Source organism: Leucoraja erinacea, chromosome 29 (genome assembly GCF_028641065.1).
Source record: "Leucoraja erinacea ecotype New England chromosome 29, Leri_hhj_1, whole genome shotgun sequence".
NCBI classification, from domain to species: domain Eukaryota; kingdom Metazoa; phylum Chordata; class Chondrichthyes; order Rajiformes; family Rajidae; genus Leucoraja; species Leucoraja erinaceus.
In genome coordinates this window covers 13,680,937-13,696,468 of record NC_073405.1, presented here as the reverse complement: position 1 = coordinate 13,696,468, position 15,532 = coordinate 13,680,937, and the positions used below count along the sequence as shown (strand labels likewise).

Sequence of the window (15,532 nt, the reverse complement as noted above, 5' to 3'; positions counted from 1 at the left end):
CCTGTTCAGTCTCCTACTCCCCTCCTCCATTATCCACCCTCTCTCCACCCTCCACTGCTCCCTCCCCTCACCCCCTCCCTCTTCCCCTCCCCCCCTCCTCCTACCTCTATCTTCCTCCATTCCTCCTCATCTCCCAGCAATGCCTCCCCTCCCTCTTCTTTCCCCTCTCCTCCTTCCCTCCCCACTCCCTCCCTCCTCTCCCTTGCAAGACTGATTGCAAGACAGAAGCACCAAGAGTGGTATTAAAGGCTTTAATATCCACAGGTAGAGGACAATATCCTGAAACACTTCTCCTTGAAACACTTTGCATTCTGCCGCTGAAACCACCGTGAAACAAAATCATTTCCATTAATGTATTCCCTGTGAAGCCGAGTGAACTTCCAAACATGCTCATTTTGGTGGAAAGTCTTTGTTCTGTGTCCAAGTATCTTTCTAGCACCTTTTACTTGGGAGTCCAGGGAGGAGGTGGTATCTGGTTAATGTTAACTCACTGCCACAAAGCAATCACCTCAGAGATCTCCACATGGTTAGCAAAAAGTTAAACGTTGGAAAACAAGCAATGTTCATCTGAGCTCAAGATAGTGTCTTGGCTTGTTCAAATGTGTTCTCTGGAGCACGTTAACGGGCGATCGCACCTTTAAGCCCTGTCCAGGGCTCCTGAAACACCACTTTGCAGCCGAGGTCTCTCAAGGCAGCTTTGGCCAGGTCTCCACATTCCTCGTGCGTGGCCCTTGCCTGTTGTATCAGTACCTCTGCTCCCATCTCAAGGATCTGCGGCGTGAAGTCAGGGTTCCGTGCTACCAGGTTACGGAGCAGCATGCAGGCCTGCTTCTGCAGACACAAAACATCAGTGACCGCTGAGAGAGGTTCACAGATCATAGTGCAGTACTGCACAGGAACAGACCCATTGGTCCATAAAGTCCATGCCGAACATGATGCCAAGTCAATTAAACTATAAAGCAGTCAGAGTGTTGGGGTAACTCAGCGGGTCAGGCAGTATTTCTGGAAGATATAGATTGGCGACGTTTTGGGTTAGGACCCTTCTTCAGACAGTTTAATCTGAAAGAGGGCCCCGATCTGAAACATCACCAATGTCTACTAATCTCATCTGTCTGCACCTGATCCTTATCCCCCCCCCCCCCCATATCGATGCAAGATTCAACTGTAATCTCTTTCACAGATCCAATCTCTCCACCAGACTATCCATTCGCCAATTCCCTCGTCCCCTATTCCAGTCCCCATACCTAAAACAATGTCGTCTTACAGCCATTTTATCACTGCATTCCATTCTTTTATTTCCTTCCTCCCAATTACTTCTTATCCCACCCCCCTCAGTTGCCACATCCCCATCATCCTCAGCCTTCCTCCCATTCCCCCTCCCGCCACCATACCTGTACGTTCAGCTCCGCCGGATGGGACTTCATTGCCTGCAGTGCCATCATAGCACCTCCGTCTTCCATGATCACCCGACAGTTTTCCGGCTTCCGCAATGCGAACATTCCCAAGGCCGCACAACCCATCTCACAGATCTGCAGCAAAGGGAGAAGTGTAAGCGGCTGCACCTCTACCTCTCCATGCCACCTTGTCAGTGCAGCAGGGGAAGTCTCAGAGCTTTCAGAATGGTCATTCTATATTCCAATTTTTGACACCGTTGAAAGGTGTTGGGGAAGTCATAAAGTAAACCGCCTCACATCAGTAACATATTGGCCTGGACTGAGTGTTTGGAGTATACTCAAACAGCAACTCAGTACTGAGGAGTGGCATTCTGGTGGTTGAATGGTTCTGTGTGCCTGCTAGAATAATCGCGAGAAAATAATCTTGATCCTCCCAAAACCTCACATTAAGGGAGCTGAGGCATCCTTCCCCCGCTGCACGCACCTCTGTTGCAGTTCTGTACCTGTGGGCTTCCCATGTGACGGTTCATTGCTAACACAATCAGGTCTGTTCCACCAGCGTTGACAATCACATCTTTAACCTCGTCATTCCCTGCAATAGCTCGGAATGCACCCAACACCTGCTTCACCAGCTCCTGCAGTTAGAGAGATGAGACAGAAAAGTAATAAACATTTCTGCAACATTGGTGCACACCAATAAGTGAATAATGGTGCAAGTTACACTTTGACAGGGACACCGTGGTAGAGCATACTGTGGCCGGCAAGAGCACACTGTGCCTGGCAATTAGGGGCCAGTACATTATCACACATATATAATATGTGTTACCAACTTCAACCATTGTTGAACAGGGGCTAGTGTATCCCTTCAAATGGATTGGTGGTTAAGCATTCCCCCAGATAATCCAGTGTCAACCATGTCCTGACAGTCTCAGACCACACTGCTGGAGGAGGAGGTAGTTTGTGGATTGGCCTCTGGTTCTAGACATGGAATCACAACTTCTCCCCTCCAAAGTTCCTCATACTCAGGGGCCACCACCTGTGCCTCCCTCTCTTTCAAAGTGCCAACTTCAAATATTTCAAATCCAAATCATTCTTCTCCACTCCAGCCATGCATTTCAATTACTGCCCAGTCACATAACCTTTCCTCTTACTCCAGCATCAAAAGATTTTCCAAATGCCCTCACATTCTGCAAACATCTTTTTCCCATCGCTTTCCACTACCTTCGAAAGAACGCTGTTTAACCCCCTTCTATGAAGCAATCTTGCGATGCCCCTCAAGTAACGCTGTACTTGGGAAATTTGTTCATTGAACTCACTAGAGAAGATTAACCATATTACCACCACATTACGTGCTCGAAAGTCTGAATGCCCTTCCTTCACCAATAAGGGTACTACAAAAAGAGTTATTTGTAACCTTCCCCAACCAGGTTTCTAACACCTGAGAGAATTGCCAAACTTGTATTAATTCCTTTTAACAGCTACAAACTACAACATGAAAAAGCAGAAGCGGTCTGAATTATTACCTGAGCCACAAACAAATTAGCATTGGGTAAGAAAGATCATAGGACTGAACAAACAAGGTTAATACACAAAAGGACACAAAGTGCTGGAATAACTCAGCAGGTCAGGCAGCATCTCTGGAGAACATGGATAGGTGAAGTTTCCGATCGAGACCCTTCTTCATTGGATTGAATATTTATTTCAAATGATCACTGTCATAGTATATCCTACATTTAAAGCCATTCCCCAAGTTAAATAAACCCTCCCAAATTACAAATCAGATTTATCAATGACTGCTGTCTATTCTCCTGGCTTTGGCTAATCCCAGAAACAGAATCACCCTCTCTGTATCTACCCTCTCACACCCTTGCTTAATTCTGAGGCATTCTATCATATCACCTCTTTTCCTGCTCTCCTAGAGTAAGCACCCTGGAGTGGAAGGGGCTGTTCCGTACCCGATGATCGATGGAATCGGCCAGTAGAGTCACCATGAAATTCAGACCTCCCAGATCCACAATGTCCTGGCAGAACTCGTTCCTGACTGCAAGTCGTGACACCGTGGAGCACAGCTCACTGAGGACGCTGGGATTTTCTGCAAAAACTGAAAATGGAAAAATAATTACAGTCATGAAGCATCTTTCACAATGTTTTGCAACCAATGCATCGTGTTATGCATAATTTAGAGATACAGCATGGAAACAGGCCCTTCCGCCCATCAATAACCCATTCACACGTGTTCTAAGTTATCACACTTTCTCATCCACTCCCTACACACAGGGGACGATTTAGAGGCCAATTAGCCTCCAAACCTGCACGTCTTTGGGATGTGGGAGGAAACTGGAATACCCAGAGGTAACCAATGCAGTCACAGGAAGAACATGCAAACTTCACAGACAGCATCCTAGGACAGGATGGAACCCGGGTCTCTGGCACATTGAGCTGCCAGCTCTACCAGCTGCGTCACTGTGCCCCCCTTATACAGGCCAATCAGTTTATGCACAGGAAACATCCATAGATTAATATGTTATTTGTAACCCGGCTACAGACACTATGATGCCTCAGTTGTAGAATGTATAAGATGATAAGACAAAGCCATACAGAGAGAAAGTTGCTGAGGCTTTGCTAATCTTGTGCTGGATAATGAGTGTGGTCACAGATGACATTGGGCAATGAGGTCAGAATAATTCCACAAGACATTACCAGTAATCTCGCTAGAATTAAATTAATTCTAATTATACGAGTAGCAACTAAGAACTGTGTGTAGGCGTGTGCGAGGTGTCTTGATTGTTGGCTGGGATGGGACTTGTCAAGGGAGGATAGGATAGAATTGAGGTATGCGTAGATTAGTTGAGTTAGACAGGAGCAGGCGGAGTCTGCTGAGGCAGTCCTGTTTGTGGAGATTATATATATGCCAAATCTAATAGGAGCTGCTTGTATTTTCTCATTCAGTTAGATTGATCATATTCTGGGAAATGCCTTAATGCTTTGAACATTAGCATTAAGTTTCCTCAATGGTCTTATTAAATCCCTCTGCCACCGTCCAGTTACAGCACAGGTTAAGTAGTAGGATGCGTGGAGAGATTTACTCTATGCTTAACCCAATTTTACCTTCTCTTTTATCTCCCAAGTCTAGTCAATGTTGAGCCTGCCCTGGCAGTGAATAACAGGAGTGTGGGGAATGTTTTAGAAACATAGAAACATAGAAATTTAGGTGCAGGAGTAGGCCATTCAGCCCTTCGAGCCTGCACCACCATTCAATATGATCATGGCTGATCTTCCAACTCAGTATCCCATACCTGCCCTTCCTTCACCAATAAGGGTACTACAAAAAGAGTTATGTAATCCCCTTAGTTTCTAACACCGGAGAGAATTGCCACATCTATTACTCCCTCTTTAACATATAGCCAATGAAAAACTGAAGCCTCAACCTACCCTCTGTGGGCAAGAAAGAATTGAACAAACAGAGATTCACCACTCTCAAAGTGCTGTGAAAACTCAGCAGTTATTCTCATCTAGGTTTTCGAACCCTTCTTTCCCCCTTATCCTTCAAAGCTGTAGTATACCCCTTGTCCTGCCACTTCCCCAAACATAAACCGGGAACAATTACAAATTCCTGCATCTAGCCTGTCCATTCTCCTGGCTTTTAATCCCAAAATGTTGTAAGTTTCTATCTGTATCCCCTCTCAATCTTCTAAATTCTAGAGAGTATCAAACCAAGTCTATCCCTGCTCTCTTTCTTCTGGATGGAAGGGACTGTGTCCTGATGATCGATGGAATCGGGAATCAATTCAGACCTGGTGAACCGTCTGACTGCAAGTCGTCTGCTCACTGAGGACGCTGGATTTCTGCAAAAAATGGAAAAATAATTACAGTCATGAAGCAAACAAGTTTTGCACACCAATGGTGTTATCTTTCTCTATGGCAATAATGTCCTTCCTCAGATTTGGAGACCAAAACTGTACGCAATACTCCAGGTGTGGTCTCACCAAGACCCTGTACAACTTTTTTTTTAGATAGATAGATAAAAGGCTATCTATCGAACTGCAGCAGAACCTCCCTGCTCCTATACTCAAATCCTTTTGCTAGGAATGCCAACATACCATTCGCTTTATTTACTGCCTGCTGCACCTGCATGCCTACCTTCAATGACCCTGGTGTACCCACTCTGGCACACACCCAGGTCTACCGCTGTCATCTCCCCCTTTCCCAATCGGCACACCATTTAGATAATATGTTATTTGTAACCCGGTACTGCTTGCCTCAGTTGTTTTTAAGACAAAGCCAAAATGGATAACCTCACTTTTTATCCACTGGATACTGCATCTGCCAGAACATTTGCCCACTGACCCAGCCTAACCCAAGACATCACCAGTAATGCGATTAAATTAATTCTAGCATCCTCCTCACAGCTAAGAACTGCCCCCCAGCTTGAGTGGTCACTTGTCCGGAAACTGAGGTATGGAGATATTGCCTTCAAGCAGGCCTGGGTCCTGAGAGTTTCATTAATATATATTGTAAATAGCTGGGGTTTGAACATTAGCATTAAGTTTCAATGGTCTTATTAAATCCCCTGCAAGTACAGTACTCTATGATTAAAACATCCAAAAACCCCAATCTAGCCTTGGGGTACCCCACTAGTCACTGCCTGCCATTGTGAAAAGGACCCATTTACTCCGACTATTCTGTATTTAATGCAATCCCTTACCTGTTTTTGTTTATGGGAACAATGTGCAGACCTGTTTTAACCTGTGTATTTCTTCTTTTGCAGAAACAAGGAAATGCAGATGTTAGTTTTTCAATCTGAAAAAACATCACATACCCACATTCTCCAGAGATACTGCCTGACTCATTGAGTTACTCCAGCACTTTGTGTCCTATTGGTTCTTTTCTTTGTGTATGATGGAACACTTCTTTGTGCAGAGGGAAACATTCCATGTCTAAACGCATATTCCTCAAATAATTAGCAGATTTTTTGTGACAATTTTGGTAGATTAACTGGTGGGACAGTGCGGGAGGATCCATTTGTACCTTTTGCAGCTTCGATGATGATCCGAAGTCCATTGTTCTCCACCACGATCAACTTTGCGTGATCGTGGGAGCGGCCAAAGGGCACCCGGATGTCGTCATCGTAGGTCATGACCCTCAGGGCGAAAGCCGCCTCTCTGACCACTTTGGGGCTGGTGCCGTGATTCACAATGGCAGCCGTCAGTAGTGGCAGTGCCCCGAACTGCACCAGGTCTTGCCGGTTCTGCTCATGCTTCAGGCAGCTGTAGCGAATGGCGCGGATGGTGGTGGCGTTCAGCTCCACGTGTTCTCGGTGCTGCTTCAGGATCTCGATGAGCAGGTGCTTGCCCTCCGAGTCAAGGAGGTCCGGTTGGCCGTCTAGCAGTGCCGCCAGGGCTTGGACTCCCTTCACCAGGCCAAGCCCATCGGCCATCATTGCTCTGCAGCAGGACAGGACCGTGGCGTAGGCGGACTTTTCAGCCGCCAGGTGGCGGTGAGCAAAATCAAGACTGCATTGTTCGGTGAATTTACTCAAGTGATCCCCCATTTCGTCAAGAGCCAAGATATCCAGGGCTTTCTGAAGTGCATCGAGAGCCTACAAAAACACAACATCTCAAATTGCACTCTCAAGGAACTTGTGGGCAACATTTGACATACTTTGTGTCAGGTTAAAGCAGCATCTTTAAGGAACATAAGGCAGGGAGTTGGAAAGGCTTAAGACCGGGAAAGAGTGCAGAGAAGATTTAGTCTTCTCTGAGAGCACCCATTAAAGACAACAAGGTCACTGAGGAGGGCAAAGAGTGACCAGAGTCGTATGATTGCCATTGCGAGAGATATAATCAGCAACCCAGGCCGCATATTGACTGGATACACTGCCAGAACCAGAGAGCTCAGAAGTTACAGGAGGAAAGGTATTTCACAATGAAGGTCTATTGTTGAAGATGGACCTTTTAGTTTACTTTATTATTGTCACACCTTGTTCTCCAGTCAATCATAACATACATAAATACAACAGATCCTTTTCTGGAACAGCACGCAGAGTAGCCACATTGTGGTGCCATCTCACAACATCCAGATTAGGCCAGTGACAACATAGTTGCTGGGTGAGGAAGCTTTACCTATGTGTCTCTGACTGGTGGTCAGACATCTGGTGGGAGGGGTGTTGGGGGAAGAGAACAGAATTTCCAGGGTCTGAGGTGAAAAAAATATTTCAAACAAATGGAATTTACTTTTAGAAGAGATATGATTAACACAGGAGACATCTAGCAGAGGAAAGGTTTATCTTTTTGTAAATCATTATTTACTGTAGACGTGAACCTTGCTGCCCTGTGCACACTCCATTACCTGTAGGACTTGGTGCTTCGGGTCGCTGCCTTCGGCTGTGAAATTCTGCACAGTTTTCACCACATTGAAAAGATTGACACCTGTAAGGAAACGGAAAGAGATTCTGGAGGAAAGTAAAGCTTTTTAGCACAGTTTACTGAGCAACTTCAATGTGTATCTGGCCCAATGCGTAACATTTAGTCTAAACATTGAAAGCTTTGATTGATTGATTGAATTGATTGAAAGATACAGCATGCAAACAGGCCCTTCGGCCCAACCAGTCCATGCCGACCATCGATCACCCGTTCACGCTGGTTCTATGCTATCCCACTTTCTCATCCACTTCCTACATACAAGGGGCATTTTACAGAAGCCGATTAAACTACAAACCCGCACGTCTTTGGGTTGTGGGAGGAAACCGCAGTACCCAGGCGAAACCCACTGGGTCACAGGGAGGATACGCAAACTGCACACAGACAGCACCCAAAGATGGTATCAAACCTGGGTCTCTGGCGCAGCAAGGCAGCAGTTCTACCAGCTGCGCCACTTTGCTGCCATTTATCAAAATAATAAAAATTGCAGATGATGGAAATCTGAAATAAAAACAGATGATGCTGGAAATACTCTCACAGCAATTCAGGCAGCATTGATTGACTGAAAGAGGAGTTAATTCATCAAAAGTAGGAATGAGAAAACAAGTTTGTTTTCAGTTACATGGAAGATAGGGCTGGACAGAACCAAGGGGAAAACATAAATAACCTAACACACTTGGGCTTTTGGTGATGTTGGATTATCTGTTTTTCCAAATATTGAATGCTTGTTCTATTAATATCCTGACACTTTCCTTTATAAAGAGTCATGGAAACAGGCTCTTCGGCCTAATATGCCTATGCCGACCACGATGTCCCATCTACACTAGTCCCACCTGCCCGTTACACAGTAGAGCAATAAATATTCTAAAGAAACACGTGATGCTGCCACAAGCAACATTTTAAAACATAATTAGAATAGGATAATAAACTCAACTTGACATGACTCAAGTTTATGGGACCAGCAAGAGAACCTGGTGAATTTAAACAGGGCTTGAAAATAAGAAACTGGGTTAGTTTAAAGAGAGTGGGAAATGGAGTTTAAAGGGAGCGGGAAACAGAAACCTATAACCAATAATAGAACATCACCGTTAAACAGAAAGGTGAGTTTTAAAAAAAAATGGAGTAGAAAATAGAAGGTAGGAGGAGGAGTGGGAGCACAGAAAGCAGGGCTCGAGTTTGTGAGAGGAAAAATTACAGATATGGTGTAAAATAAATAACATTTGGCAATGTACTTTGCATGTTGATAAGCAGAAAACAATTCACTTGACTGGACAACTCATTCCATGGCTGATCACAACGAGTGAGAGCTAACCCACCATTTGGATTTCCAAACAATCAGATGTGGGATTTCTGGAGAGCTTCGGATAGGGCGAGGGCAGGGTGAAAAGCTGCTGAAGAAAACATCCAATGGACAGTTGAACAAAGTGTAGAAACAAGAAACTGCAGATGTTGATTTACACAGGACACAAAGTACTAGAATAACTCAGCAGTTTAAAAAGGAACTGCAGATGCTGGAAAATCGAAGGTAGATAAAAATGCTGGAGAAACTCAGCGGGTGAGGCAGCATCTATGCAGCGAAGGAAATAGGCGACGTTTCGGGTTGAGACCCTTCTTCAGATAGAATAACTCAGCAGGTCAGGCTGCATCTCAGATGAGCATGGATAGGTGAACTTTCGGATTGGGACCTTTCTTCAGACGGATAGAATAGAGGAGACTATGGTGGGGGGGGGGGGAAATTGGGGATGTGGCAAAGCCTGGCAAGTTAGAGGTGGTACAAGTAAGGGGGCTATTTGATTGGCACATGGGTGGTCAGTGACAAAGGCTGGAGGTGAAAAGGAGACAAAACAGCATTAGATAAAGAGAGGAGTGAAATGTAAAGCTAGAGGGAGGATAGGGGTATGTGATATGGTTAGCAAATAGGAGATCCAACACACCTTGGCGTACTGAGCGCAAGTGTTTGGCAAAATGGTTGACCAGTCTACACTTGGTGTCAATGATGTAAAGGAGGCCATTTTAGTAAGTCAATAATATAGATGGATAACTTAGCAGAACTGAATAATTCTGAAACAGAGTTCCCCAAACTCGTTGAATTCAATATAAAGTTGCAAAGGCTGCAACCTTCCTGTCTGGAAGATGTGCTGTTTCAGTGTAAGAGCGCAGGAGGCCACTGACAGGCTGAGAGTTGCTTTGTTGCACTGAGTTCAGCGTCTACAAACAGAACACCCAATGTGTGTGTTTATTTATTCAAAGCAGGGCAGGGATTAAAACGACAGAGAACAATGATTAACAGATCTACATACCTTGTGATTCAAACTGTTCTATTGCTTCTTTCAAAGCCTCCTCTGGCTCCATCTCAAACTCGATTATGTTCTCTCGCACAACATTATCAAAGGTCTCTTGAGTAATCCGTTTGCACGCCATTTTTCCACTACCTCACTAACAGCAGTGACAAAAGTGTAAAGTTAGATGTATATGAAGGAAACTCTCCTGTCATGTAGAAGATACAAAAGCTTGAAAGCACATACCATAGATTCAGGATCAGCTCCTGCTGTTATCAGACTAATGATGGGACCTTCTCATAATCTAAGGGTGTGGTACAAGTCTCCCAATCTATCTCATTGCAGAATTTACACTTTTTTAAATCTACACTTTCCCTGTAAGATTATAACGCTATATTATCCTTCCCTGTTGCATAACCGTAAGGCTTGATTGGGCTGACATATAGCATGAATTGACTGGATAGTATGCATGCTTTTCACTGTGTCTCATTACACATGACATAATAAACAAAAACCTATACATTGAGTTGTGGACACTGCCATTGTCAGTACTGGTCGTCACACCATAGGAAGGATATGATTGCACTGGATATCTGCACCAGAGGAGGTCCAGGATGTCGCCGGGAAGGGAGCATTTCAATCGTGAGTAGATTGGCCTGACCGGGTTGCAGCAGAGAGATGCGAATGCGATTGACGGAGGTCCTTGAGGTCCCATCGACCGATAGTTTTACGCTGCGGGATGCGAATGCGATTGACGGAGGTCCCTGGGCCCCATCGACCGATCGTTTTATGCTATGGGATTGAAAGAGAATCTCTGTGCCGATAGTTTTACGCTGCGTGATGTGGATGGGACTGAGGGATGGACCCTGGGCCCCGGGAAGCAGCAGCAGCTTCAGTTCGGATAAAACGTCTCCGCAGCATCCCTCACCAGGCCGCACCTCGCACTCCGCCATCACCCCGCTCCTCGCCGCCCCCTCCCCACTCCCGTTGTCGCCGCCATCCCCCGCCCCGCTCCACCCACCTCGACACCAAAGATCCTAGAGGGCTCCTCTATAATATTTGCTCGACACCGCCGCGCCTTCCCCCGAGCGCAGAGCTTCCGCTACCAGGACAACGCCGCCGATTGATTCCTAACCGAGACGGAACCTTTTCCTGCGCACCCACTTCCGGTATTTTTTTTGTCTTAGAATAAAAACATATTGCAAACAAAACGATGCAAAAACTAGTCAGATATTCTCAGTGAGTATTGATAGTATTGAATCATATTGAACTATTAAGTAGTCTCACTTAACTTTAAAGAAACACCCTTTCCACTCATGCCCCCCCCCCCCCCCCCCCCCCCCCGTTTGCAAGATTAAAACTAGATTGATTAGCAATGTAACTCCTGTGTCATAACATGGATACATTTACAATCTAACTGATAGAAGCAAAAGCCTCCTGATTCCTTTTACACTCTATGCTGTTATTTTCTAAAGTGGACCTGCAACAATCAGGTGGGACTGCAGTAAAGTAACTGGGATGAGGATGGAGGAGATAAAGCAAAGCAAAGAGTTCTGCCCAAGACCATGAGAAATTGAATAGAGTTGTGGATGTAGTCCAGTACATTGCACAGATTCGAATTCCCACCATTAATTCCATCTATACTTCATGTTGCCTCATAAAAGCAGGAATATAATCAAGGGCCACTAACATCCTGGTCATTCCATCTTCTCCCCTATCCCATCGGACAGAAGATACAAATGCTTCAAAGTGCACGCTACAAGACTCAGTGACATCTTCCCCCGCTATTAGAAGAATACTGAATGGTCCTTCCTTAAACTAGGGTGTAGTCCCGATCTTCCAACCTATTTGCATGTGCACTTTTTCTCTATAACTAACGCCATAACACCATAACTTTATATTCTGCAACCTGGTAATTTTCTTGTTTCACTACCTGTTGTACCTGTGTATAGCTTAACCGTACTCGTGTATAATATGACGACTGGATAGTATGCAAACAAAATTTTCACATGATCTTGATACATGTGACACTTATAAAACAATTCAAATATATTTAAGATGGAGATAGATGAATTTCCTGGTACAAAAGACATTGAGGTTTATGGGGAGAAAGCAGAAGGTCACTGAGATAGAAGGTCAGACATGATTGTTTTGGATAGCAGAGTAGGTTCGAAGGGCCACATGAATTCCAAATACCTTCCAGGCCTCCCAGTTTAGGCCCAACCAGGATCGGTTATCTCCATATCTGAAACCTTTTTGTCTCATTTTCATCTTTGGCGTTTGTCACTTATTCCACCCATCTGCCAATTAGCCCCACACCTGTATCCACCTATCACTTACCATGCTTTGTCCTGTCCCCACCTCTTCCAACTCCCCCCGCCACCCCCCCCCCCCCAACTGCCCTCCTAGTACAATCTGTCAGAAAAAAGGTCCCAACCTGACACCTTGTCTGTCCATTTCTGCTGCTTGAGCCACTGAGTTCCGCCAGCACTTTGTGTTCTGCAAAGATTCTCCAAGCTTGATTCCAAGCGGGGATACCTGTACTGTAAGTGCACACCTGGGGAACATAGGAGGCCCATGGTCAGACCCATACTTCTCCGGTGCCTCCTCAACGACCTGTGCTTTTCTCTCAGTGAAGTTACCGTCAGATTTCCCACAGCTGATGAGGTAACCTTCCCCTACCCTGCCTGTCAAACCGTGATGTCACAGTGACCAGATCTGTCTGACCCCCAGCATCAAAACCAAGGTCACCTGGTGTCTACAGAGAGCTGAGATTTGGTTATCAAACATCATTAGCAGTGGAACAAAACCACTAACCTGTGGAGCAGATCATGCAGATATATAACAGGAGAAATAATTAAAGAAATAAACTCAGATTATTTATTCACCCTGAGGTTGGTGTGCCTACAAAATAATGCAAAGCTTCTTAGACATTGCTCCTTTATCGTTCAATTCTTCCCGGTCCAGTTCCCCGTCAATCACGACAATTCTTGCAGAGATTCTCAGAACTGAAAAGATGTGACTTCTCTCCAGATTTCAAAATGTGTTTCCCATGGCCACGTCTATAAATGGCTGCAGGGTTCATGACGCCTTCAAAAACTTCACAATTGCAAATTATTACAGCACTGGTGTGAACTGGTTTACACATACAGCTACCTCGCAATAAATTGGAAAAAAACATGGCCATGCACCATGTCTGGAGACACATTTCTGACAGAGTTAGGATATAAGCTAGGGAAGACCATTGGTGAAGGCAGTTACTCCAAAGTTAAAGTAGGCAGTTCCAAGAAATACAGGGAGAATGTTGCTATAAAGGTGGTCGACAGGAAGAAGGCTCCCCCGGACTTTGTGAATAAATTCCTGCCAAGGGAGTTGGCCATCTTGAGAGGGATCAAACACCCTCACATTGTTCAGGTCTATGAGTTCATTGAGGTTTGCAATGGGAAGCTCTACATTGTCATGGAGCAGGCTGCCACCGATCTCCTGCAGTTGATTCAGCACAGAGGCCACATTCCATGCAACGAAGGCCGCCACCTCTTCTCCCAGATCGCCTGCGCAGTCAAGTACCTTCACGAGCACGAAATTGTCCATCGTGACCTCAAGTGTGAGAACATCTTGCTGACCGAAGAGATGCAGGTAAAGATCACAGACTTTGGATTCGGGAAGAAACTTCACGGCCACCCTGACCTCAGCAGCACCTACTGCGGCTCAGCTGCCTACGCCCCCCCCGAGGTCCTCATGGGCGTGCCTTATGACCCCAAGAAGTACGACATCTGGAGCCTGGGGATCATCCTCTACGTGATCGTGACCGGTTGCATGCCATTTGATGACTCCAACATCAGCAAGTTGCCCAAGAGCCAGCAGAAGGGGGTGGTTTACCCCGAAAGCATCCAACTAGAGGAAAAATGCCAGGCACTGATCAGAGAGCTGCTGCAGTTCTGCCCCTCAGGACGGCCGTTGGCCAGCCAAATCATCAAGCACGCCTGGATCAGAGAGAACAAGTAGGAGCACAGCCCCGAGGGCAGCCACTGTTAATTTCCGCGTAGTGTTACCATAACGACCTATCTAAACCATTCTCAATTAAACCTTTGAAAGTGAACAAACTTATTTTGTAAGTTGTAATTAAACTTTGATTGCACACACCGCTTCCCAAGGAACGGTAGAGTGGACTCCGGGCTTTCTTCCCACAGATCCTCATTGCCGTGGCAGTACGGTGGTGTAGCTGGTAGAGCTGCTGCCTCACAGCGCCAGAGACCCAGGTTCGATCCTGACTAGTGGGTGCTGTCTGTGTGGAGTTTGTACATTCGCCCTGTGACGGTGTGGGTTTCCTCCAGGTGCTCTGGTTTCCTCCCACATCCCAAAGATGTGCAGGTTTGTAGGTTAGTTAGCCTCTGGAAATTGTTCCTGTGTTCAGGGAGTGGTGGGATGACATAAAACTAATGTGAACAGATGGTCAGTGTAGATTCTATGGGCCGTATGGCCTGTTTCCACGCCGTTTCTCTGAACTAAATTCTAAACCATCTCCTTCTCTCCATCGTGAAAGAAGGAACTGCAGATGCTGGTTTAAACCGAGACACTAAAAGCTGGAGTAACTCACCGGGACAGGCAACATCTCTTGAGAGAAGGGTGATGTTTTGGGTCAAGACCCTTCTTCAGACCATCTCGACCCAAAACGTCACCCTTTCCTTCTCTCCGGAGATGCTGAGTTACTGTCCCGCTGAGTTATTCCAGCTTTTTGTGTCTATCTTCCTTCTATCCCTCTCTCTCCCATATTTGTTCTTACTTCCTACTCTACACTCTCTGCTGTTCTCTCTAGACCCTCACTTTGGGATGAATCCCACACTCGCCCCACTCACTGACTGGATCAGTTTGACATCAGAGTTCCCGATGGAGTTTATTGCTGTTTGGACCTCGGGAGTCAAGCAGGCACTTCAGTCCACAATGCCCATGTTGAACATGATAGCAAGTTAGACCCTCTGCCTGAATATCTCTCCATTCCCTGCATATCCAAGTCCCTATCTAAAAGCATCTTAAACACCATTGTCGTATATCTTCCTCCATTACCAGTACGCTTGTAGAAACAGAAAACCAGAAAGTAATTGTAAGCTCAGAGCAGCCATGAAATGCATGGCTAGGAGCAGGGAAGTAGGAGATGTCTACGCAGTCAATCTCTGGTTTACATAGACATAAGGAGCTGAAAGGCCCAATCCTAAGATCTCTGGGGGACTCCAGCCGGTCTGTCCGAGAGCCAGTCCTAGAGATGCTGAGGAAAACCTCGCAGCCAGGGGTGTCCACACTAGCCAGTGGAGGGACATCGAGATGGCCCTTCCTCAGGTGGGCCCCTCTGCCGTAGATATTCACCGTCAGAGTCTTGTGCAATGTTCCCAGGGATGGCACTGGAGATGCAACCCACCAGCCAATTTGGAAAACTGGTGCAGAT

At 45.8% G+C, this 15,532-nt stretch overlaps 2 protein-coding genes across 3 annotated transcripts; one reads left to right on the top strand and one right to left on the bottom strand.

Moving 5' to 3' along the window:
- Positions 1 to 237: 237 nt before the first annotated feature.
- On the bottom strand, positions 238 to 11,263 carry armc6 (armadillo repeat containing 6). 2 transcript variants are annotated; one of them, XM_055658661.1, is made up of 8 exons: positions 11,114 to 11,263; positions 10,114 to 10,249; positions 7,743 to 7,822; positions 6,423 to 6,993; positions 3,350 to 3,495; positions 1,898 to 2,029; positions 1,392 to 1,529; positions 238 to 831 (listed from the first exon to the last, which is right to left on the bottom strand). In XM_055658661.1, exons 2-8 carry the CDS (start codon positions 10,232 to 10,234, stop codon positions 619 to 621), a joined length of 1,401 nt encoding a protein of 466 aa, XP_055514636.1. In that variant the 5' UTR covers positions 10,235 to 10,249; positions 11,114 to 11,263; the 3' UTR covers positions 238 to 618. The 2 variants fall into 2 exon arrangements, with proteins under 2 accessions (XP_055514636.1, XP_055514637.1); XM_055658662.1 differs by lacking the exon at positions 11,114 to 11,263 and adding an exon at positions 10,339 to 10,480.
- Positions 11,264 to 12,519: 1,256 nt separating this feature from the next.
- Positions 12,520 to 14,758, top strand: tssk6 (testis-specific serine kinase 6). Its single transcript, XM_055658660.1, has one exon. It carries the CDS (start codon positions 13,285 to 13,287, stop codon positions 14,095 to 14,097), a length of 813 nt encoding a protein of 270 aa, XP_055514635.1. The 5' UTR covers positions 12,520 to 13,284; the 3' UTR covers positions 14,098 to 14,758.
- Positions 14,759 to 15,532: the final 774 nt, after the last annotated feature.

Excerpts from the sequence above, each read along its gene's own strand:
- armc6 (XM_055658661.1), bottom strand. The coding sequence starts at position 10,234 with ATGGCGTGCAAACGGATTACTCAAGAGACCTTTGATAATGTTGTGCGA. Across the intron at positions 7,823-10,113 it reads AGAACAGTTTGAATCACAAG|GTGTCAATCTTTTCAATGTG; the intron begins GTATGTAGATCT and ends GTTTCCTTACAG. Across the intron at positions 3,496-6,422 it reads CATCATCGAAGCTGCAAAAG|TTTTTGCAGAAAATCCCAGC; the intron begins GTACAAATGGAT and ends TTCCATTTTCAG.
- tssk6 (XM_055658660.1), top strand. The coding sequence starts at position 13,285 with ATGTCTGGAGACACATTTCTGACAGAGTTAGGATATAAGCTAGGGAAG.